The sequence below is a fragment of the Pezoporus occidentalis genome, unplaced genomic scaffold (assembly GCF_034315485.1).
Source record: "Pezoporus occidentalis ecotype Australia unplaced genomic scaffold, CSIRO_AGI_Poc_V1 ctg33, whole genome shotgun sequence".
Taxonomy (NCBI): Eukaryota; Metazoa; Chordata; class Aves; order Psittaciformes; family Psittacidae; genus Pezoporus; species Pezoporus occidentalis.
In genome coordinates this window covers 5,328,085-5,354,370 of record NW_026915268.1, presented here as the reverse complement: position 1 = coordinate 5,354,370, position 26,286 = coordinate 5,328,085, and the positions used below count along the sequence as shown (strand labels likewise).

The 26,286-nt window shown below is 47.1% G+C and overlaps 1 protein-coding gene across 1 annotated transcript in view; it reads right to left on the bottom strand.

Moving 5' to 3' along the window:
- The window catches only part of FGF18 (fibroblast growth factor 18), a 70,901-nt gene that overhangs the window by 5,722 nt on the left and 38,893 nt on the right, over window positions 1-26,286 (bottom strand). Inside the window, exon 4 of the mRNA XM_062629244.1 lies at window positions 12,480-12,586. Coding sequence (XP_062485228.1) covers window positions 12,480-12,586 — 107 coding nt within the window. The remainder of the gene's footprint in view (window positions 1-12,479; window positions 12,587-26,286) is intronic.

The following is a 26,286-nucleotide window of genomic DNA, read 5'->3' as shown; positions in this document are numbered from 1 at the left end:
GTGTTAAGCTGTTGTTAGCTAAGCTGATGTTAAAACACTTCCCCCCTCCTCAAACGGTGCCGCAATTAGAAGCTCTCTGGGTAAAGGCAACTGAATGTGCTGATGATGTGCTGCAAATAATAACAAACACCAAACCGCGTGGAACGTGGCTGTGACGACCCGGGAATGCCGGCTGGGCACAGGGCACAGCGAGACTCCACCTTTCAAGTGAGAGGAGGGGGGCTCTCCTCTCTAATTATCACCTTACTGCAAGTTCAGCCCCCCAGGCTGGAAATCAAATTGTGGCGATACCAGCCCTCCATACAAGAGGGACCACTTCCCTCAGCAAGCAAAGCAAACCCCTTCTTCCTAAAACCCCTGGAGCATGCTTGAGCAAAAGGTTTCCAAGAGCACCTAGGGTTTTTTCCAAGGAAAACCCTTGAAAACAGACCCTCTCTGCATCCCCTCCTACCCCTCCACCACCATACAGACAGACAGGGGGGTTCCCGAGGAGCGGTACCCTGCCATGCTGGATCTCACACCACCCTCAGGCGCAAGGTTCACCCACTGAGCTTTGCAATTACTCCAAAGGGCTGCTAAAATTCCCCTCACACGCTGGCACTGTTACATTCACATGCTGTGGTATCCGGAAGAAATCCTGCCCTCTATTCCCTAAATTTCAGTGTGGTGACAGTAGGGTTTTTAGGGAGACGTGCAGCTCAGCAGTCCCAGTAAACCACTCCTGAAGCATCCCCAGCTAAAGGCCAAGGGACAGTACACCCGGCAACACTGGTAAACCCTCTGAAGCCCCAGAGTTGTTTCCACAGCATGCTCCTAGTGATATATGATTTTCAGGAAACATATTATTTCTCTGGTTATGCACACAGTCAGACAGGCAACGCTCAGAGCCTCCGCCAGACCCACTCCATGTGGCTTGGAAAATCCCGAGTGGAAGAAGGTAAAGCAGGAGCTGTGTTAATGTTGCAGATCTTAGCACTGCCACCTCTCCCCCTTCACACGAGCACCTTTTAAAGGTAGGTCAGAAAGCATGACAGAGAGGTGAGTACAGTGGCTGCCAGATCCAGCAATGCTGTGGGAGATACAACCAGCAAATCTGAGTGCTCTGGCTGCTGGTAAGCTGGACCCAACCATCCTCATGCACTTTGTAGGCATTATCAGAACAGATCCATCATATGCATCCTGATGCTCAGCATCCTGGATTTACAAGGCATCCTGACCACAGAGACACCTCTTGACCCAAATGCACATTCTTGCTCCTAGACGGGGCTGTAAATCAGGGAAGCTGCATCTATAACTGCCAAGAGTTACTCAGCTTCATGCGCGCTTCCTCCAGCTCTCTGGCCTCTGAACCTGCACAATCCTCTGAGGAAAATACTTAGGAGTCGTGATGGGCAGTTCAATAAAAGAGTCTGCCAGAGCAGTGGAGAGGTTAATTATGTGTACAGGACATCTAAGTGCATTCATGGAGCAGGGGAAGTAACACAAAACCCACGCAGAGGAGACTCTCCAAAGAGGGCACATCTCCAGCCAGAGGCCCAGTTGCAAAGTGGCATCGCCCAGGTTTGCAACCAAGTGCACTGGGGGTACATCCCCCTCTCCTGAAAGCACACCAACATGGGCATAGCTGTGCATGCATGGGGCAGCACCTGCAGGCTTTGCAGAGCCCTGGCCCTCTTTGTGCCAGACACAAGCTGCAAGCACCAAGGAAGGAAGATACTGGCTTAATTTATTTTTTTCCTTCTACCTTTCATTCAGAAATTCCACTTTTTCTATTTCCACTATTTCCAATATTTCTAACTAATACTTGTTCAGTAACCCCCACACAGCCCTGGAACAGCATTTTGTCACAGGATAAGAGGAGGATACAGAGTTGAAAGGAGTGTTTGGAAGGAAGAAGCAAGCAAGGCTGAGGTTACTCCAGGACATGCCTTCTAACCTGCTCCTTCCATCACAGGCACATTTATTGCCAACAGTACATCAGGACAGCACACACCACTATTAGAGCAAACGAGGCTGGCATCATCTGGAAAGATGCACATTGGCTTAATAGAAATTCCCAGTACATAGCTACATGTACTTACTATTAGTGATGAGAAACATCCCCCACTTTTAAAAGGAACTTTATGAAACCAATAGAAAAATGCAGGAAAACCTAACCTGAGTCAAAGCAGTGAGTTTCCTGCAATAGGAAGCTACTGCTTCAGGAGATATGAAACCAGGGGCAAGTTTCAGGCATGACATCTGAGCAGATCTATGGCATCTACTGTTACCCGTGCCTACTGATTCAGTTACACATATGCTTTTAGGTGCTTCTAGGTGCTAAGTATGGTAAGAGCTGGGAAAGCATTTTTACCCATCCATGCCAAGTACAACCTGTGGGTTAAATGCACTGGTGGCGTTTGCTGTGTTTCCTTTTTGAGCAGACATTTTAGCTCCACAGGCTAGTCCTGAACTTTCTCTAGAAGCCGGCTAAGAGAAGCAGCATATTTTGGGTAAGCATAAATTCATTATATAGGGACCTATGCCACCATAGGGTTTGGGGATTTTTAAATTTGTTTAAAACACCAGGTCTAGAAGATGAATGGAGCAAGAACACGGGACTAGAACAATTGCTGACCCCATAGCAGGTCTGGTAAATCCCAAATTTATCCACATTAAAACAAGCATACACACCGACTTTCTAAGTTATCATCAAAAATGAGTGCAATCTCATTCAGATGACATTCTGGGAGTGACACCAGTTTCCCTGGGGCAAGTTTAAATCAGTGGAATTCAGGTCCAAGAAAGGTCACTGATTGTCTGCAGGATGGCATTAGTTCTCTTCATGCCAAATTACATTACTAAGAAATAAGAGAAATCCATGATCAAATCAAGTGGCATCCATAAAAATGATCACGCAGAATTGTTCCAGCCTGTGAATGACCAGCTTCTATCCGTATAAAACAAATGCAAGGCTTTCCATATTTAGCCTCCCTTAGGAAAACTTACTATCTTTAAGTAACCAAAAGACAATGACAGAAAATGTCAAGAACAAAAATGTGTTTAAGCAAGACCTACTTTTCTTTGACCTTCATTAGCATTGTAATGACCGTATCAAATGGACTCTTTTGCTACTCTTGGAGCATAGGTTTTATTCTCTATCTCAAAATCAGCCTCTGTTCTCACTTCATCTCCAAAAGCAAATTGAGAGTCAAGTAGAACAGTCCTTGAAGAGCAGGATCCACCTGAATGTGCATCTCAGCTGCACCCACTTGAGGACAAGGCTGCATTGCTTTGTTCCTTGTTGCAAGTTAAATACATCAGCATATTTGTAAAGTAAAGTTTAGAAGAAACATCACCCTCATCCTAGAGATGCTCAAGACCAAGAAAAATTGCAATTGGCAGATAAGATGCTCTGAGGGAAGCAATTAAATTCAGCTTGATACTTACCAGCACAAGATGCATACAGCATACCCTCCCCACCAAAAGAGGCTGAGGCATGACCAGGGCTCAGGGATCCCCTCTCAATAATTTTAATTAACATTTAACCTTAGGGAACTGAAATATTCCAACATGACACACAGCTGCAGCCACCAAGAACCACAGGGGACAGGACGTTAGCAGCTTTATGGCGACACTTGCTCCCTGAACACAGAAAGGATTAAATTAAATTATCACGGAGCTTTCAAGAAAGTGGTATTTTTAACCTGGCAGGGGATATACAGCTACCAGCCATGGAATAGGAAAAAGATGTAAGGTCAAGCTTGCAAGTCTGGTCTGCAGTGTGACAGCCTGGACCAGCACTCACATCCTCGGCTGAGCAACTGTGACTCTCTAGCATAAAACCAATATAATGAAGAAATCTGGTTTTAAAATACAAGGACCTTTAGCTTTATTTTAGAGCTGACCTTAGAGCATTGTGGCTGTGCCAAGAAGCCTAAGTTAACTGAAGATGCTCATATACAGCTAAAACATTATTGCAACAGCCTCTTGACCACACGGACTGGCCCAGGAAGTGAATGTATTAAGTACTGGTCCCATCTTGGATGTTCCCACTACCATCCAAGGAAGCCTGACTCATAAGATTCACAGTTCAAGCTATGCACAGCTCCTCTACCCACAGTTTGGTTAAAGCAAAACCTCCTGTCCTTGCTCAGCCTGAGAGGAGCAGCATCCATCCGGGCTGCTCAGGAAACTGCAAGAAATGAAGGTAGTACAGAAGGACTTCACATAGATCTTAAATATTCACATTACTCTTACAAGTTCTTAGGTGATGTCCAGCCAACACTGTCCATGTTCTGCCTGGCAAAGCAGCTAAATCCAACCCCAGCAGCACACTGTGGACATAAATGTGCCTAATGATGTTCTCCATTTCTGAAACCCATGACCTAAATCCATCAGACCGTGCAGGTAAAATGAACACGCAGCACTAACAACTGGTCAGCAAAGGGAAGACAAATGCCTGTGTGGTGGCATAAGCCGCTCTCTTCATTCAGTGCCATGAATACCACAGTCTTCTGGCTCAGACAGCTTTCAGGGCTTTGGCATCCAAGCTTATGTGCTCACACAGACTCTGGTAAGAATTGATGCAGTTTTAACCATTTATGAAACAAAGGGGTCTTCCCCATACCAGTATGTTTCTTCCACCTCCTCAACTTCTTGTGCCACGTGAGCCCAAGCACTGCCAGCGTTCCCCAGCTACCCCATTCCCTCTGCAAACTCCCCCATGTCTCCTTCCCAAGCCTTGGAGCTGCTCAGTATTTAGCAGTATGCACCAAACTGCTCTCCCTCTTCTGCACACAGAGCTTCCAAAGGACCCCTCTCCTCTCCCTGCTATCCCACACCACTACAGAACAGCTCAGCTTCTTCCACAAAAAACCATTACCCACATTCACATCATTTCCCCTCTCCTTCCCACAACCTCCAGAGAAACTTCAGAGCAAAACACTGCTGTAAACAGATCACCACAGCTACAGCACCAGGACAAGGCCCATTGCTCATAGCAAACATTAATGCTGCAAAGGTCCAGTGAGCTCACACAAACTGCTACCACTTTGAAGGAACCACGGCATCACCGGAACCCATCCACTCTTGTGCCAAGGCAGCCTCAATGCAATAAACACTGGAAAGTAGTTTCACTGGGCTCAACCATAAATGGCTTCTTGGGAATCATTACTTGGTGTGCCATCCAGAGCAAGGATTCCTGGAAAAGGCAGGTAACACTCGAGTTCTGATGGCTGCATCTGCTCAAGGGCAGGAGCTGTTCCAGTGGGGCTGGAACCCAGCACAACAGTACTCACCTCAGGTAGTGACACCCCATCCCTGTGCCACCTACAGCCTCATCACGGTGTGCAGAGCCACTGCAGCCCCTCAGGGAAGGTGCACAGTGGGCTCTGGCCAGGTTTTAGCACATTACACCTACTAAGAGGTAACACAACGATTATTGTGTCCACACACCCTGAGCCTGCAGGGTAACAGCACCCCTGCTATAACATCTACCAACCCCTCCTTGGGAATTCTTCTGACATTTCCAGCACTGTAGAGATTTGAAACTGAAGTAAAGGAACCAGACAATGGAAATTCCACCAGCATCCACCAAAGTTTGGATGGGATGCTTCAGATCACCCAGTAATAGGAAAGGAGCAGCTATGAGAGGTTGCAGTGTTACCAAAAGCCTCTTAATATTTGGAGAATGGAGGAGCATGATTGCTGATTTTAGCATCCACTTCTGCTTTTACGTCATTGAGAATCTCAGCTTCTAAGTTTTCAGGCCAATAATTCAGGTGTTTTTTTTGTTGCACTGGATGCAGGAAAAAGCCTGATGAGGTGAATACAGAAGATCCTAACAGCTCAACTGAAAGAAAACTGGTTTTGTCATCTCATTGCTTTAAGACATTTGCAATCCTGCAGGCTCAGATTCAAGATTCTTTGACATTTGAGGCTGGTTTCAGACCAGGTCCCTGTTCAAAGTATGACAGCGTCCAAGGCTGCTTGGCTCCATCTTCCACTGAAGCCATTTATTCAGATGACCTAAAGTAAAACAGACTCACAGAGGAGCAAAAGCCTGGGAAGAATTCACTTCACAAAAGGACCAATCCCACCCTATATGAAGAACCAGACTGCAGTTACAATGAGATCTGAGCAAGATCCAGCAACAGCCATGTCAAGTTTTGCTTCCACGTGAGATGCCAAGTCAGAACAGTTTACAGCTGAACATGTCACAGAGACTCCCACAAAATGCACGTTATTAAACCCGAAACCCCACTAATTCTGGTCATGTTTTTGTTGCAAATTCAGCATTCAGTCACAGAAAATGTTAGGTTTTACATGCCCCTTTCAAGCAGCCCAAATACTGCGTAACTCCGGGAAAAATCCTGGATAAGCATCAAAACCCTGGGAAACGCAGAGTTCTGCCCCAAATCCAGGCTGCAGTTAGGTGTGGGTTTCAATATACAAGCTGAAGAGGGCAAACACCTCATTTGCTGCATCAGTTTCAAGCTGCAAACCTCTGAGTGCCCCTTGTGCTTGCCCCTCACCTCCCAGCATCTCCGCAGCGCATTTGGCTGTCAGGACAGACCCCAGCAGGAACTGGGACAGGACTGGGGTACGCAGCAGACCTGAGGCTTGGAGCTCATCCCTGAGTCTCCTTGTCTCAGGCTAACACAGACCATTGACCTTACAGCAAGGCACTGGTTTCCCTCCACCAGTGTTTCAAAGGTAGCTTCTCAAGGAAGCTCAACCTCAGCCTTGAGCGAAGGTCAACTGATGAAAAAGCTGGTCCAGGTGCACGGATAAGGCTTTGGGGAACCAACCTTGTGTCTCCTACTCAGGTAAATCTCCTTGTCTTACAAAGCATGGCTCCCACTGAACCACATGGAGCTCCTGTGACATAACAACCTTCTGTAGAGCCAGAGGTATCCTATGCATTGGCCATAGTGAGTGCCTTCACTTTTTGATGCTGTCAGAGGTTTTTTAGCCAACTTTCCTGACTAAACACACACATGCTTCAAGAAAACCCCTATTTTAAAGCTGTAATGTAAACAACCCCAAATTATTACTATCCCCTAAAGGGTCCTGCTGGCAGGCATCAGTGATAAAGCTCTGCCAGAGCAGTCTGGCATCTAGCAACAATTTGTTTGTTGTCCTGCAAAAATACAGAGAGCCTTGCCATATGGTATTAGCAACTTTCTGGTAACATTCAGAAATATATTGGCTTGGAAAACAGTTATCACAGCAGACAAAAATCTTACATCTGAGGGGCAGGTCTCTGCTGTAAGCGGTGTCAGCATGGTGCTGGTGCTGGTGCTGGGCGGAGGCAGCGCTGGTCAGCAGAGCCATGCCACTGCAGCCCTTGGCACAGCCACGCTTTGGCTGGCACAGCTTTTCTTCATAGGCTGGACTGTGCTTGAGGGCAGAAGCTCAGCACTGCTTGTCTGTGCTTTGTGCTACATCAGCAAAGCTGTCCCCAGAAAGCACCCCACATACCTGGCATCGATCTGAAGCAGTGTGCAGCCACCCTGACTGGCCGGGGGGGTTCCTACCTTTCACCAAACAGCTTTTCCGCACTGTTCACATTAAGCATGGAGAATGGAGGAATAAACCCAAACTCATTAAATTGCTTTTTCCAAAAATAATGCACCTATATGATGCTTGTTCAAGAATAACGTGTATATAATGATTTTCTGAATGTGTATATGCCAGGTCACTGAGGATTTATGAAAGAAAACCCAGAGAGATGATGAAAGCCAGCATGTGGATTTGGTGGGAAATCACCCATTTTATAGTATTGTGCACTCTCAGGCCTGAATTCATAGAAAGAGCTGAACTGAGGTAATGAACTGGGACTTCTTGGGATACGACTTTACTGCTCTCACCTTCTGTAGAGCTGGCAGGGATGATACCTGTCATAGACCCCATCCTGTCTATCACTTTTCTAACTCTGCCCCTATTTCTGCAATCTCCTTAGCCACATCCTATCTCAGGAGGATTCACCCCATTTACAGTGGTGTGGGAGCTTCCTACAGGCTCACAGCATCAAGATTACAGCCATAATACATGGAGCAGCATCACATAGGGGCACAGCACACAACTGACAGCCACCATGCTCTACCAACCCCACCTGCATGCTGAGTCCCATCCCACCCCGAGACAACGGCTCCAGCATCCGCCACCTGCATCTCCTTCCTTAGAAGACTTCAAGGAGTGATTTAATGCACTAACAGAACTATTCTCAAAATGAAACCAATAGGGAACAATATTGCTGCTGAATCTGGAAAAGACTTAATCTACTTAATGCCATGGAAGAACATTAGTGGGATTACTCAGAGCATCTTTGGAAGAAACTTCTGGATCAAAGATGTGCTTAGTTTTTTTCCCCATTCTTCTCCAATCTCCTGGATTCCTTCCAGTCATTACTGGCATTCCCTACTTCTATACCTTGCTCTCAAACCCGATGTCTCCCTTGCCACAGTCTGCAATAAGCACCCTTTCCTCCCACTTTGTAGCTCTGGAGGAAGCCAAGGTCCATTCTCCTCTGCCCCTTGGCCAGTCCAGAAAAACAGGCCTACTCTCTCCCTTTATAGTCTCCTAGTGTCAACCAGACTTCGTGATCCCACGGGTGGCTGGTACAGAACCATCAGAATTCCCTGGTGACAGTGCCTGGGATTAGATGCTCTGACCACCATGTCTCAGCCACCAGCCCCAGCACTGGGAAAGGGAGGAGCTTTGATCACCCTGTAATGGAGCCAACAGATCCATTTAAGCCTCAGAGATATCTCTGACCACTTGCAAATGCTCTCCTGACCAGGGGGCTGGGACAGGGTAGGGAAGGGAATCTCTACAGCATCCCTGTTCTTGAGTTCTTGAGTTCCAGGTGGCCAGGCATGTTGTGCCTTGTCACAAGTGGACAAGTCACATTGCTCCTCTCTGTGGAAGAGGAGCTGAACCTCTCAGTCCCCTTCTCCCCCATGGCTGTAAGGAGCCTGAGATAAATACACAGGAATAATAATTGTAAAGGTTTTCAAGTAAAGCACCTAACATTTCTGTTCTGAGTTTTCATATTTTAATCTCTCTCCTTGTAATATAACTCCACCATAAAGCCCGGAGAAGAGAAGTCTCTGGGGAGACCTTAGATCAGCCTTTCAGCACCAAAAGGGGGCTTCCAAGAAAGATGGAAGTAAACCTTTTAGCAGAGCCCACTGTGATAGGACAAAGGGGGATGGTTTCAAACTGAAAGAGATTTAGACTAGACATAAGGAAGAAATTTTTTACAATGAGGGTGGTGAAACACTGGCACAGGTTGCCCAGAACAGTCGTAGATGCCCCATCCCTGGAAACACTCAAGCCCAACTTGAAAGGGGCTTTGAGCAACCTGATCTAGTGGAAGGTGTCCCTGCTCACTGCAGAGGGGTTGAACTACATCATATTTAAAGGTCTCTTCCAACCCAAACTATTCTATGACACTATGATAAAGTTCAGTGGTCCACAAAAAACTTCAGCAAAATCATAAAACTTAGGACCTGCGATTTCTACATAGAGGCACCAGAAACCCACAGGCAAAATATATATATATATATATATATATATGGTCAAAAAGAAAAAAAAACATGAAATGAAACATTTCTTGGGCCTTCCTCAACATAACACCAAGGATCAATGGAAAAACACAATCACATTTGTTTTCTCCTGGTGCTGGTCATGTTTAACAGAAAACACTTGTACACTTGCCCTGTCTCCAGTTTTCATAAGCAGCACATAGAGCATCAGTGACCTCGCAGTTGCATGCTATGACAATAAATAAAGTTAGAAACGTTATTTGGGTTAGAAACCCACAACAACTCCTTTGGTCCCCATTGGTCACAAACACACATGCAGTAGCAACTAAGCAAGGGAGAAAACACCAGGTTTGGGGCTCCTGAGAAAGCTCCATCAGATGGCTCCCACTCAGAAACACTGTCATGGTGCAATTTCTGATAAATGAATGAAAAGACACAAGGCTGCTCTTCTCAGCCTGTGGGTTAGTCTGTTTGCCCGCAGCACAACCGGCTCTGAAGTGGGGAGCAAGCCCCATCTCTGCAGCTCTTGTATTCATCACCCACTCCAGCTGAGAACAACAACCTGCTCCGGCCTGCAGTACCCTTTGTAGGTGATTATGGGAAACAAAAAGGACTAAATTCAAAGCAGGTTTTCAAGGGGGGGGGGGGGGGGGGCTGTCCAAAACTGCTGACTGAGGAGGAGGACAAAGCCAGATGGCATATGCTGGTATTGTTAGGGATTGTGCAGTGTAAGGCAATAGGAAATGAGCAGAGAAAAAGACCCGGGTTGGTCCCATGGCTCCTCTCTTGCCAAATGAACATACCAGGGTGACCATGAAGCAATCAGTTTATGGGTCTCATTCCCCTCCACCCCAAGACTGAACTTAAATATTTGTATAAGCCCAGGCATAACTTTTATCTAACGTTTTCCTTGGGGTTTACTGGATGTTTCGAGCATTCGAGCTAAAAAGCATTCCCTCAGACTCTTGCCACAAAAAGAGCTGAAACTATGATACTAATTAAAACCACACTCCTTGGTATCAAGAAGCCATGCTATTATTTTCTCCTTTTGCTCATGAGAAGCTGTTAATACGGGCAACGCGTCTGGAACATTTTCCTTTCAAACGCCATGCTCCGTACCCCCTCCTGCTCAGGTCGGCTGGTTTGTGAACTTGTCAGCAGTCTGGGGTGGGAAGGCTCGTACTGACAAGCACAGGTTTAGTTATGCTTTTAACAACAACCCATTTGCCAGCTTAACCTTATGAAAAGCACATCAAGAAGACAAACCACAGCACCTCGATGCTGCACGAAAGGTGACAAGCTAAAGAACTGTCCTGCCTTGGCGCCCAGTGGGCCCAATCAAGGGATGAATCTTGCCAAAATATACCATACGTTTTGGAAAACAGCCTCTGACTTTGCCAAGATGCTCCTGGACGCTCGGATTAGACCAGAAAAGGATGTGGGTTGCACGGTGCACCACTGCTGATCCATCCTGGGCTAAGGTCAATTGAAAAAAAAGGTAAGATTTCATTCTCATTTTACCATGCCTAGTTTGAATGCTTCTAAGGTCTCCATTACTGTGGTATCAGCACCTCATAAACGTTAACAAAATTGTCCTTATAATGTTTCAGGGCAAAACTCTATTAGCACATTTAAAGGGTGGAAAACTAAAGCACAAAAAGAAATCAAAATCAAAAGGCAAGGTTTGTGTTCAGTGCAATCTTTAAAAGCACCCACGTGTGTCCTGAGAGGGCTAAATCCGGTTAAAAATGAAGTTTCCCTGTCCAAGGTCAAACAACAGTGTCTCATCCAGAGCCTAATTGCACCACAGAAGAGCAGGAAGCAGAGAGAACCGACTGCTTCAGCCCAGCCCTCCCGCAGCATCAATTCCTAAGTCCCTACCAATCTGAAGCAGCATCCTGGATGCTGCCTACTTTGCCAAGCAGCTCTGCAGCAGGCAGGAGCTGGCTGCCTCAGCCAGTGGCTGCTGTGAGAGATCCAGGCTTAGGAGCATCCACACCACACACAGGGACAGGAGAGGAAGGCACTTGTCCCGCAGGTGTCACTCTCAGGACCACAGAAGTAAATACTGCTTCATCAGAGCAACCTGGTTTCTGGTTTCTGTTAGGGAGCGCGGCTTTCACTGCATTGACTCAAAACAAAACTCAGCTTCCCCTTTTAACAGCCACAGAGATGCCAGATTTTAATTCCTGGGGTGTAAAGTGCAGGCAGTGGAGGAGAGGGGCCTTTGAGATCTTCTATTTTACATGTACTTTCTGGTGATAGTTTAGCTTTGAGCAAGCTCCTGCCTGGTTAGCAAGCTCCTAGGTTCACCAATACAGAAGAGCTGCCTAAGTTACAAAACCAAGTTAATAGACAAAAAAGAATGACTTCAGCAAAGGAGTTAAGCTAGATGGGTGAATAGCTGTAATTTGTTGCATGCTTCCACAGTGCAGGGATCCAAAGTAATAAAATGTTCCTGTAATGCTAGAACCGTGAGGCCCAGCCCCAGTGTGATGTTTGGATTCCAGTAAGAGCCCTGCCACAGCATCCCTTGGCTCACCACTGGAAGGAGCCTTATGTGCCTACCTCCCTGGTGCTGACCTCCCTGCACAGCCCTCTGCTTGTCCTTTTCTTTTGAATTCCCCTCCAAAGAAGGTTCAAGTAATGAAGTTACCGTGGAGGCAGCCACAACAGTGGGATGCCAAGATGACATCTCACGTCAACACAATGGCAAAGCACAAACGCATCCGTATCCAAAGGGGAATCCCAGGGCTGGCTGCAGAGCAAAATATTATGGGGGGGGGGGGCTACAGAAGAGCATGGGCTGCCTCTCAAACCCCACATCCCCTCCGTCCTGCTTCTCATTTGAGGCTGACAGGCAAAGCTCGGACACATCATTACAGCCTTGAGGAGGCTGCTAAAGGTAACACTCATGTTACAAATGAATTAATAGGAAACACTTACCTTCCCCACTAGCTTGCCTTTCCTGTTCATGCAAAGGTAGAAGTCTGTCTCCTTCCCTTTGATCCGGACTTGACTGCCAAAAGTGTCTGTTTCCACTAGAAGCTGGGCTTGTAAAGGAAGAAGAGAAAGAAAAGCATTTACCAATGTGGTCCAATTAAGTCAGAGCATGCAAAGCCCATCAGCACATTGTCCCATTACCTCCACTTGAACCACACTACACTGGGATGCTCTGCAAGTGACCAACCCAAGGAACCACCCAGGGCTGAGCTCCAGGCTCAGGCAGAGGTGCAGACACAGCATATCTTCACTGACCCCTGTATGGATGCTCTGGGTTAAATGCCAGTTAGCACAGAGTGTGCACATACACATGTGTGCTCCATCTATCTACACCAACCCCACTTCCCCATCAGCAACACAAAGCTCAGTGCTAGCGTTCTCCTTCATACTACAGGAGGGTTTTCAGAGGGTAAGAACACAGATTTTATCCTCATGAAGAAAAGAGGTTAGCATGACAAGAATAAAAACCCTTTCCCCACAGCCAGCAGCCCTCAAACACTGCACAGAAGTGGTCCAGCCACACACTCGTGGCACAAAACATCACAGTGATCTCCTGAAGGTCACCACTACAGCTAGCAGGGGAGAAATTCAGTGCTGCTTGTTCTGTCTGATGAACACCTGCCCTGCAGACATCCTCTGTGTGTCTAGCCACGTTCCCCAGAGGTCACCAACTGCCTTCTGGCAGTCCAGGTCCATGACTCCTTCTCTAGCTAGGAGAAATATGGACAATCTCACAGTGCCTCACATGGTTATTGAGGCCAGAGCTGGTTTGCAGCACTGCCAGGAGCCATGGTAGAGGACAGATCTCTGCTGCATCTTCATAAACCACCTGCCCTGACACAACTGTATTTGCAGAGGTGCCAAGCTGCCACCCAGATGTGTATGCACCATGCCATCATCATCTCAAAAATCTGGACACGGCCAAATTCAGTGTTTTATTCCACCTCTGATCTAAACACACATTCCAGTCATGCTCAAGGTTCGGATTCCAGGAATTTCCCTGGAGAGGAAGGAATAGGCAGACTGGACATTTTGGTTCAGATCCACCTCCGATATGGAGGGAGAGAAAGGAGACATGGTCGAAACACAATGCAAGAATGTGTAAGTGTCAGCAAGCACAAATCCACGGTCCTGCTCTGGAAATACTCACGCTTGTAAGACCTGAGCTGTACCATAGAAACAGAGCCTTTGCCAAACTCTGGAGAATGTTTGATCTGTGCTGCAAAAAGTCACATTCTTTTCGGCATTCATATTTCAAACTTCAAAACTCTCTAAGAGCAAATACGTTCACTGTAAGGATTTACCATGGGGATAGAAATAGGAGTTTGTTTCATTTAAACACATTAATATTTTTCCCACTTGTAAAGTCAGCTTCTGGCTTCTGCAGCAGTGCAAATATCACAAACCTTTAACTCACAAGGGCCCTAAACAGAGTTTTCCCTTTGCAGCTCAGTCATATAGGCAAGTTCAGGGTTTTCCAGTTACTAGCTACTTACATTTACTTAGATGTATTTGTTAAACCCGTAATCGAGGGGGATATATTTAAAGCTTGTTTCTGACAGCAGATGGGATAACGCCTTTATTACAGCAGAACATTACTTGCAATCAAGCATAAATATGGAAATTTATCTAAGTCTTTCAGAATTGTACCATGGTTTTGGGGTGTCTGTGACAGAAAGCAGCTTGCAGGTGACAACTGGGTGCTGCAGGCTTTTCTCTCCACACCTGCCAAGGGGGAACTGAACCAGCAACCACTTAAGTGAGGAAGAGCCATCTGAACCAGAAATATATTTTAAGGATATCAAGATAAGCCAAGCCAGGATGGGGAAGGATGGCACAAGGCCAAAGACAGGTCTTCAAGGGGAGACTGACCAATATTGGTATATAACTTGGTGAATGCTGACTGCTCCAAGAAGTCCTGTGAGGCTGCTCAGATGCAACACAGCATTAATAGGCAAGGGAATAGGCAAAGGTACAGAATCCTAGATTGATTTGGGTTGGAAGGGACCTCAAAGCTCATCCAGCTCCAAACCCCTACCATAGGCAGGGACACCTTCCACTAGAGCAGCTTGCTCCAAGCCCTCTCCAGCCTGCCCTTGACAATCTTTAAAGAGGTGACTGTGAAAGGTCTTCCCCACATGCAAGCAAAGGGCTAATGGTCAGCCTCAGAGGGGAAGAGCAGCAGCCTGCACACAGGGGAAGAGGTCCCAGAGATTGGCCCAGGAACCACGGCCACCACCCACAGCACCAAGGAGTCACCCACAGATCTACAGGGTTGAATCCAGCCAGGCAGCAAATGGACCCCGAGCCCCCCACCAAAGGGGTCTGGTGAGGGCTCCACAGCTTGCACAAGCAAGAAGAGGACACAGCAAGTTCCCCAGCAGGCTGCAAGGCATTCCTTGTCCATTCCAGTCTCAGTGCTGTGACTAAAGCTGCCAAGCATAATGCTGCACATTAGGTACGGGTTGTGGCCAGCCCAAGCAGGAGCTAACATTGATCAAACGCTCCAAAGTGAGAGCCTTGAGCTGTGATGGACAGTCAGTACCCTGCATCTCTCCAAGGCAGGTCCCCATGGCAGCCTGCGCTCAGACGGACAAACCCTCTCCCTCTGTAGCCAGTGTGAGTAATATCCAAGCTGATTTTAATTTGAAAAATATCACCTTAAAAAGATGCCGGTTCCCTGCTGTGAAAATTAAAACCATCTGGATGGAGTGATTTCAAATAATTAATCTAGGTCTCCTTTGGCACCGCTACTAATTAAAATATGATACCTTCCTCCCCCTTGTTTTTAAATAAAGAATTTAAATAAAGTTTAAAGAGCTAATAAAAATAATGTCATAATTTAAAACTAAATGGAAGTCACCTTTCCTGCGAGCTGCAGAGGTTACACCAGCGCTGAGATCCCTCCTGCGCTAATGAACAGCATGGACCAAGCAGGAGCGGATGGGCCAGCATCCAGGGTGACATCCACCCCTGTAAACACATTCCCCAGTACCCTGAGGGGGCTTTGCGAGCCCTGGGAGTCATCCTGCACCCAACGCCTAGGAGTGGGAAGCAGAGGAAGGAGGTTCAGCTGACACTGTCTGCTCCCCGCTGTGACCCTGGTTGCCAAAATACAGGCTAAGGGCACCCGTAGGGACCTGCTTCTGAAAAATCTGAGTCTAAAGATGCTGGCAATGTGTTCTTATTTCTAGGGATCCTTGACCTTCTTTCCTACAAGATAGATCAGTGTGGCTTTAGGGTGAGGTTCAGAACCCAGTTGGCTTCCAGCCTAAGTCATCGCTTACAGCTGATTTCTCCTTTTTACAACAGGCATCTCCCTAAATGCCCTCAGGAGCCAGACCTCGGGCAGCACATCTAGTCAGGTGAACCCCAGCCCTGAACACTGCTGCAGGAGGTCCTGGGGAATGGAAGCTGGCCCAGCAGAAGGGGCCGCTGAGGTCTCCCACCGCACTCACACATGGTAAGGGAAAAGCTCAGTCACCACCAACAGGAGTTAAGTTCACATAAACTTGGCTTGATGTCTGGTCTCTATGGTATTCTACAGCCACAACTAAAGCATTAGGGAAAATCAAAGGGAATTTCCATTGAGACTCAGGTAAAATAGGTCCCACCAAGCCAGGCCAGTGTCCCCACAGCAGTCTGCTGCTCCAGACACCTGACTCCCAGCTCCATTAGTCCCTGGATACATCAGAGAGATTACAATCTTTATTTTCAACAGCCCTGCACTCCAGCCTTCAGATCAGGTATTATTGTTTAAATTCTTTGACAGCTAGATATTCTGATATATTTTCCAAAGGGGGAAAGAAAGAGCAAAAGAGAAAAGATGTCTTTAGAGGGTGAGATCTTCTGCTACATGCTTTTGCCTTATTGGCCCATTTAACCTAAACCTTCCTGAAAACTCCCACTGGAAGAGACTGGAATTCCTCACAAGTCTAGGTGAAAAGGATTACATATATATGCTGAAAAGCTATCTTCCAGCTAAGAAAACATGAAGTCAGGGAGATATGTGAAGGTGGCAGAAAATATGCCAAATTATCTTTCAAATATATCCTGGGAGTGGGAGGACGGGAGCCAGAAAAGCACGGGCAAAGAAAAGAGAAAGAGGGCACCTAAGAAGAGCAAGGTTTACATGTACCTATCACAAAATCCTTAGCACCAGCCAGTTTCAGATAAATAAAGAGATAAAGGGGAAAACAAGGAAGGTGCAGAAGGACTGGGTACTTTCAGTCTATTCACCATTCATTTTTTTACAAAATAAACATTTTTTACAGAAATAAAGTGCCTCCGCTTACGCTGCCCACTGGCATCTTGCAGCAGGTCAGAGATCACAGATTTCCTGGGTCAAGGGTGCTTAGAGAAGAACAAGATTTTGTTGCCTTTGATGCAATTATGAAGTTGTGGAAGCCACTCTCAGCCCTTAAAACCATTTCCAATTAATGAAGAAAGAGGATGTACAGATACCCCAAGGCTGGGACCTGTGATGGAGGAAGGCTTTCCAGTTTAGTGACTGTGGTGCTATGAACCCAGACAAGCACATTTCCATAGCTCACAGCATACACTGTACCTGATGGGAGAGTAAAGTTTACTCTCTGGTAAGACTGAACCCCAGCATGGCCAAGGGTTCTTAAAATAGTTGAAACCTGTTCAAACACAGCCTACCCCCTACCAAAACCATGTGAGTCCCTTACGTGACCACAACATAGGAGAGAATGACCCTGTCTCCACTTCCCATTCCTGACGTAATGACAAGGCAATAACTTCAAAATTAGGTAAAGTCTGGAGGGTCTCATAAAGCCCACAGGCTATGAACGAGTGAGGGAAGGCAGGCTGCATCCTCCAGTTCTGTTTGCATACTTGTATATTCCTCCAAACTGTACCATTTTAGACAGTTATAACTCATACAACCCGATTGCCTTCTCAATTATTCAGGTGCCAATCAGGAGTAACCACCAAAATCAATAAGGCTGGTGCTCAGGAGGGCAGAGCTCTGACCCACATACCACTGCAATTAGCTCATCCAGTCTGTCTTCAGCGAGCATAGGATATGTATGTCAAATTATTAAAAGGGATGGTTGAGGGGAGGAGGACTGAGAGCAGCTCCAAGATCCAGGCTCCAGATATTTACTTTTTTAAGGCACCACTTTGCACAAGCAAGGGAACAACCAGGTGTTGGAGCAGGGGGACAGCACCGGGAGCAGCACACCCAGTCGTACCCCAGAGTGCTGTTTCCCTAAATGAGATTTTCCATTAAACATCATATCTTTTGCTCAGTCAGATGATGCAGTGAGGGAAAAGGCATCATTTAGAGTGCATGAGTCCCTCAGAGCATCAACACTTCAATATACACCAAGTGCCAAGTCTCACTGTAATTCTTGCCAGATTTTGGGTTGGGAAGGGAAACAGGACCAAGGGCTCTGTGTGAACAAAGGAATGACTGCAAAGACAACCTGCCACCCATGTAACAGTCTTAGTAGCTCTCAGGAACCAGACAGGTTAAATATTTGCATGGGAGACATCAGAAGAAAATCTATAATGCAGCAAAGACCTCAAAGGCACTCACACTGCAGCAACCTGATCCTGCAAATACTTTCACACAAAGGACTTCACACACATCGGAAGTCTCGAGTGCTGATAAAGACCCCTACTTTGCTTCAGCTTCCCGCCCCTGCCACCAGCTGCATGGTTGGACATGCTGGGAACACAGCTTTGGACACAGTCCTAAGCTCCCCTCCTCCCCAGCCCTGTGCAGGGCTATCTTCTTGCCCTGACTACCTGCAATCTCTCCATGGAGCACATCCATCGATGTGATGGAGACAAGTGCAGGATCACAGCACTTTTAACAGAGAAACAAGGGCTACCGTTCCCCTCTGAGGAGCACCCCTCTCTGGGTTTCACCTCTGCACTACCGATAAGAGCTTCAGTCTCTGGGAGATGCTTTCAGGCTCTCCCATCTGCAAACCACCATCCTGTCCCATTGCCAGGATGCTGAGCTATCCCCTCAGCGCTCACTGGGCACGTCTGCACGACACGAGGCCAAGACATGCAGAAATCTCCACAGTGGTGCCAACCACACCAGCCTGAGCACCCAGCCCAGGACAGATGTGCAGGCATGACACACTGCTGCAGCAGTTAACCCCGTAGGGTGCACAGGCCAGGATATTACAGTAATAAAATACCACATGCACTCTAGTGAAGCCTCTGCTATTTAAACGTGTTACACCGTTACACCCTGAGGAGAAGGACTTCAGGTGCTGGTTGATGAAGAGCTCCCCATGACCCAGCTTCAGTGTGTGCTTGAGCCCAGAACCCCTCCACATGCTGGGCTGCACCCCCAGAGCATGAGCAGCAGTCAAGGGAGGGGATTCTCCCCCTGTACTGTGTTCTGGGGAGACCTCCCCTGCAGTCCTGATCCAGCTCTGGGGCAACAGCACAAGAGGGATGTGGAGCTGTTGGAGTGAGTGCAGAGGAGGCCACAGAGATGCTGTGAGGGCTGGAGCAGCTCTGCTCTGGAGCCAGGCTGAGAGAGCTGGGCTGGGTCAGCCTGGAGAAGAGAAGGCTCCTGAAGGGGAGACCTCAGAGCAGCTCCAGTGCCTGAAGGGGCTACAGGAAACCTGGAGAGGACTGCCAGGTTCCTAAAGGATGACAAAGCTTCCAGACACAGTCCCTATAAACTAACTCTACTCACCACATCCTGGGAGAAGCTCTTATGAAAATTTGCTAATTTGAGGTCTTTTATCAGTCCATGCATATAAAAATTGTTTGACAGTTTAGCTGACCTAAGACCAGAATAAATACCAAGGCAGGCCCTAGAGATTTTGCCCAACCTAAAAACAAGCTTAATAAATCCCTGCATCTGTGATTCTATGAAAAATAAAACATCTGAGGACAAAGTGGACGTTATCAGTACCATATTACCAGCCCAAGCCAGCACTACCCAGTGGCCAGTCATCATTTACCCACGTGAAAAATGAGTGTAAAATACTGTCATTCTGACACGGAGCCATTCGCACCCATTTGTAGATCTAAGAAAACAGGATTAAGCAGTGGGGAATCAGACTTGGCCTCTTGCAGATGTTTTATACATAATTCACCATGAGAGACACGAAAAATATTTTGGCAGTTGCTTCCATGATGGTGAATAAGCTTATTTAGACAAGATTCAGTAAAATTGGAGGTTGTGTGCTTTAAAAACCCCTGGGCGGGGAGCAGAAGTGAACAACTTCTGCCCTGAACTTTGCCACCTGCAAACTCTCAATGACTAAGTAGGCCTGGAAAGAGAGACGTTTAAAATGTTAGCACAGAAATTCCTCTATCTCACCAGGGTGTCTTGCAGCCTCCAAACACAGCTCAAGTGGACAGCATTTCTACAGAGGCAGGAAAACTGCTTGACAAGCTGCCAGGCTCTGAGTCTGGAATTAGTGAAGGATGAGCCTCAGAAAAAGTTCAGAAGCTCTGTTATGCTTGAAAAAGCACCTAAAATGAAAAATAAAGGGCCAAACCCTCATGTCTTTGATCATTCTCATTTGAATAAACTGCTACTGACACAGTCAAGCCCAACAGACAAGGACTTCAGGACCTGGCCCTGAGCGCCCAGCTGAAACGCATCCAAAGCACTGGAGTCTCTTGGGTCTGGAAATAACGTGAACCTTCCCGTGTCCCGCGGAGGGTTAGGATTACCACAAGAACAAACCCTGCTCAAGTTATTTTGACTCTCGTGTTCCCAGTCTCAGCTGAACCCAATGAAAATAGTGATGCACACAAAAATAACAATAAGCAGAGAATGACAACTATGGGAGCCCCACGTACTCTCGCTTCTCCAAAGCCACTTCATTTGAGGCCAGAAGCACGGGACAGACCACACTTCCTCTGAAGCACTCACCCACCTCTCTTGGGCAACGCAGTGGTTGGCTACTCATCCTGAGCAATGGAGTAGGTGTGATGTTACCACCACCATATCCTCTTATCAAGGAGTCCCAAACACATAAATCCCTCCTGTATGCCAACACCATGATGGTTTCATATGCTCCAAAAGTTAGTCCCATCCAGGTTCCATTGTTGTATTTGTGAGTGCTCCAAAACGGGGCTAATCAGGAGAAATGTGTGAAGCATTTGCAGTGCTACTTGAATTTAGATTATCAGCCATTCCTTATATACAAAGATGTTAAGTTCCACCAAGGTTTCTTATTCTGTGCCATTAAGAGTTGAAATTGTGGAAATTAATTTTATGGACAGGAATATAAGCGAGGGGCTCATTGGAACTTTCCCTTCTTCCAGTAACTAACATAATATGCTGACAATAAAGTTGCAGGATGCTCCAGTATTTTCAGTGGGATGCTTGTGGCTCTGGAACCCAGAGGAGCAGAGGCAGCAGCACAACCTACCAGAAAAAAGCATGCTGGCACAAGGGGAAAATTCCTCTGTATTTTAAGATTCTAAACAGGCTTTGCTCTTACAATGTATGCAACAGAATCTCAAAGATATCTGACATATTCTTAAATGAAATAGAGAAAATTGTCATTGTTAGGTAAGAGCACGACTATTTTGGGGCATGGCTTGAAAGAGATGGACAAGAACTGAGCTTGTTTGGGGACAAACATCCTCTGGAGCAAACTGCAAAGCAAATCCCTTGGGTGAAGCACCTTGTTGCAGTGCCCCTTCGAAGAGGTCTCTCCCTAGCAGACACAGCACAATTCTTCCAACTATTCTCAGAGCAGCAGCAACAGAAATAACAACAAAAAGTCAGATATCCCATTAACTTTCCCTTAGCACCTTTGGTTCTATATAGTTATTTTTGGAAACACATTAATCACAGGGCTTTTCTTAAACTATTACCCCCCCATTGGTAAGATTATTTACTTGCTTTTTACTGCATTTTAATTGCATGAGAAGTTTTAAATGTTTGGGGCTTTTTTTTTTTTCCTAGAGTCATTTGGGACAAAAAGCATCTGGCACTGGGTACTTCAATAAGACCTCTCAGAACTGTAAAATTAGTTTTATGTTTTAATAAAGGCACTTTAAAAATCTCAAATACAATCCTGCATTCAAACCATAAGTGTTTGGATTAAGAAAAGGAGATCCCATGTTAGATTTTTATATAAAAAGTAAATCAAGTACAGTGCTAAGCCAGTCCTCATCTGTGGTGTTATAACCAAGAGCAGCAAAGAAAAAAGGCAGTATCTCTAATTTTGGGGTATTATTTGGCCTTATTTGGGGGTATTCTGGGTTTAAAGAATCAGCATTAGCAATGTAAAATCTGAGCTGTATTATTGTTACTTATCCCAGTTTTAGTTTATGTAGAGACCCAGGTCACCTATAAAGCTCAGACTCAGCCCTGTTTTCAACCCAGTTTTTTCAGCCCTTTTCTCTCCTCCCTGCACTGGAGCATCCTCCTCTCCTCTCCCCACACCAGAGGGGGTGGCCCTGGGGACCTGCAGAGGGAACAGTCCCTTGCGGCAGTGAGTGCCATGCTTGCAGGTGACACTGCTGCTGCTGGTGTCCAGCCTATACCTGTCCCAATGTGAACAGATGATGTTCATCTTGGAGGGCTCTTCGGACAGCTCTGTAATCAGCGTGTCATTCACTATAGAAACCTCCAGGCACACAGACAAAGGATAAGACCCAAGGCACAAGCCCTCTTTCCAGCACTCGCTACCCCACACCAGTGAGCACATCCTTCCTCCCGCCAGGACACTGGCACAGGGTGCCCAGAGAAGCTGTGGCTGCCCCAACCCTGGCAGTGTTCAAGGCCAGGTTGGACACAGGGACTTGGAGCATCCTGCTCTAGTGGAAGGTGTCCCTGCCTGTGGCCAAGTTACCCCACACCTGCTGCCACCACCCCAGCTGAGAGCCACTGCTGCCAATGCCCATGACACCCATCATCACATGAAGGAGCCTGAGGACACACCACAGAACCCATGGGGCAAGAAACGGCCTTTGGCAAACACCACCTCATCTGCAAGAGCCCAGCACAGAGCTGCAGCCACTCAGACACTGACCCATCACGTAAGAGGCTCACTTCTTCACCCAGGCACCAAAGGAGCAAAGGAACCTGCTGACTTGAGCTAAGGAGCTTCTGTGCAAGCTCCTGGTGGGGGATGCAGTTGGTTTTCCCTAAATCCTGGTGCCCACCAGACCTGGCCCTCCACTGAGGAGGTGAAGTGAGCAGAGATCCTGTGCACAGGCAGGCTCGGGCCAGCCTCCAGCTCCCCGGTGTCCCACCGCAGGTCCACCTCCGGTGTGAAGAGTTAAAGCTCATCCCCCAGCAGGCCCGGATGAAAAGGAGACAAAAAAGCAGGATGTTGGTGAATGCCAGCAGTGGGTGGCCGGCGCTCCGCACACAACAGGCACAGCCAAGTGTGTCTGGCACCAGACAATTATTCTCGCTGGAGGTGTGTGAGGCGGCAGCGCTGAGAGCCATTCTCCCGGCGAGGCAACCAGCCATGCCGGCAACAAAGCCGCTCGCCGGGAAGCGTCCCTCTCCTTGCTCCCATCTCCTCACCGAGGGCTGGGGTTTTATTCTTCTGCGTTGTCCTTCCCGCTGGGGCATTCGCAGCTCTGACAAAAAAGCAGGTCAAACATCCCCGAATGGTGCGTTTAGCGCTTCCCCTCCGCTTCCCTGCCATGCTCCTCCCGGGCTCGGAACGCGGCAGTATTTATGGGGTAGCAAGCTGACCCCTCGGCTGCGGTGGGCGAGAGTGCCTGACGTTAAGTGCTGCTAATGCGTTTTGCATTTGTGCTCGGGGGCAGGAAATCTCAACTTCCAGTGCCAAGGGGTTAATTATAATTTATATAGCAAAATCTCAGGCTGGTGGGGTTTTTTTTTCCTCCAGCTAATTAAGAGGTACAATTACCTTTGAGAATCAAAGGGATATTTTGGTACCCAGCTCTTAGAAACAGATTACAGGCACTTAAAACACAAGGACACCTTTGCTTCTCTACGAGTGCTTAGTTTTTGATTTAGATCATTAACAAGAAACTGTCATATTCCTGATCCACCACCACAGTGGACTGGAGACCACCTATAGGAGCTATTGCAATAGGATAGCATACAGCTTTGCTGTTTTCCCTATGTTTCCAATTACATGTTTTACTGATACATCACCTGCCACTCAGGGCTCTGGCAAAACTTCTGCTTATTAATTAACAAAGCTTCATGATGACCTTGGGGGGGTAGCACCTAAACAAACCAGTCTATGCTCAGGCTGCAATCCTGTGACTACTTACTCCTGAGACAAGCAGAAGGCTGATGAACACTATAGCTGTGTCACAGAATGGTTTGAGTGGGAAGAGACCTTAAAGCTCATCCATTTCTAATCCCCTGCCATGGGCAGGGACACCTTCCACAAGAGCAGGTTGCTCCAAGCCCCGTCCAGCCTGGCCTTGAACGCTGCCAGAGATGTGTCATCCCAGACGGCATGGCAGCACCTCTGCACTGCCCTATTCTGCCCAATGGCCCAGTACAAACTGGGATCACCACTTGGCACACCAGCCCTGGGAACTGGAGCCAAGGAATAATTGGCAGCACCAGAACCCAGGGTAGAGGTGAGCAGCCAGCGTGGCTGGGCAGCCAGGGAGGCAGCATCCATAGGGCAGCAGCTCCAGCCATGGGGATACATCCATCACCTCCCACCATCTCCCCCCATCGGCTCCTTGCTTTCCTGTTTGTGCAGATGTTTAACAGTTACTGGTCTCTCTCACCACTCTGAGGTGTTTGCTGAGCCATTTGCAAAGGGTTAATGTAATTGAACATTCAGATGTAGGGAGAGGGGGGTTTGGGCTAAAGAGAGCAAGAAGAGGTTCGAGGGAACCCTTAAAGTCCTGCTCCAGGGAGTCACTAGAGTTACACACACAACTCAGGCTGCAACCTCAGCTTGACTTGGCACGGGCTGTGCAAATACATCTTCCACCATTCATTACTTTTTAGGGATGCAGTGGGCTATTACTGTCTGGGAAATTAAGCGCTTCAGTTAGAAACTGATGCTGTATAATTGTCAGCAGACCTCATACACCGCAGGCTCTCATGCATCTGTACCAGCAGCCTCCACCCTGACCCATAATGCAGCTAGAAGCAGACGTGAGGCTGGCAGTGGCAATAAGAGCAACCCTTTCTCTGAAGAGGAAGTTACCATTAGGACCAAGAGAAGCACCTGTCCGTGTGGGTTAAAGATAAAGCTCATGCTGCCAAAGCCAAAAGGGGAGCTCAGCAATCAGTATCCAACATCAGCAACCCTCTGCCTACAGCATCAGGCTGCCCCTTGATGTGCCAACAACAGCAAAGTTGCTGTGTTGAATTCACCATAAAGCAGCAGAAGCGTACAAACCATTGTGGAGCATTATTATGAAATTCAGAGGAGATAACACAATCAACACCTCAGCATGGAGAGATGTCGAGTGGTACTGCTCATCTCAAAGGAGCTCTGACATGTTCATTTAGAAACCTGACAATCAATATATCCTACAGGTACTTCTATCCCTTGAAGCCACTCTTTGACAGACAACTGCTAGAGAAAGGGCACGTCAGTTGTCATGAGCCATTTCAGAAGAACATCTACAAAACTATGCAAACCAGTACTGAGCAGAGCATTCCAGTACTACAGGGGTCACCAAACAGAACATTCTGTTTCATTGCAAAAGACCAAGTGAGAATCAGGAAAGCTTTCAACGTGAAGCTTGAGAATAATAAGGGTAGAAGAGGGGATGGTATCTTTTAGAGGGTTTATTAGTGCGTACACAAAGGCATTTCTCTCCTCACACCAGGTACAGCAATGGGTGCAGGCAAGAGGCTGTGAAAAGACCTGGGCTCAGCACTGGAAAAAGCAAGACAGGGATTACAAAACTGTTGCTTGTAGTCTCAGTTTAAGCCATTAACCTGCATGACTCCTGTGGAAACAACTTGTAAATGCTTGATCAGCAGTATGACCAAGTTAAACAGAGAAGAAAAAAGGAAGGGCAGATCCAGAGAGAAATACACATCTATACCAGCACTACCTTCCCCTACAGCTTGCTATTTATTGAAGAAGCAGCAAAAGCTCCGATGCTTTCCAGAATACAAACGCTGACACGGAAATTCAGAGCCCTGAACCGCTTCCAACAGGGAAAATATACTGACCGCAGTCTGTTTGGAGGTCAAACAAAATCAATAGCCTTTCTCTCCAGTCTGTCTCTAAACTAAGCTTCTTTCAAAGACATCCAGAGAAAATGGATCATCTTTTGTTGTTGTGTGTGGTTTGGGTTGGGCTTTTGTTGTTTCGCCTTTTTTAAGTGGTCAAACATTCATACGAGTATAAGAAACTCCTTCCTCCTGCAACACACTGAAAGGACTGTTTAGAGGTCAAAACTGCCCATCAGTTTTACTACACAATAGATGAGTTATCCACTTCTTGGGGAGGAAACCAAGCTGGAAGCCGCTTAACACTCAGTTAGAGAGGAAAAAATAAATCAATGTATTTGCTTGATCGTGGTACGTTTAAAGCTGGTTGTCAATTAGTTCAACACAGTTTGCTGTTACAAAGCACAACAATTTAGCCCCAGGAGCTGAAGTTTGCTGCGTTTCCTCAGATTCCTCCTGCTGAGAGACAGATATTGGCTGCAGACAGGTCAGGCACTGAGGAGGAGGAGGAGTGAGGCTGGCAGTCACGGCGCAGAGTGAGAGCCTGTGAAAGGGAGCCTGACATGGGATTCAGCAGGACCGGGACTCCTTCCTTCCACTCAAAGTACACAGTAAGCCAGATTTGTGTCCAGAAAGGAG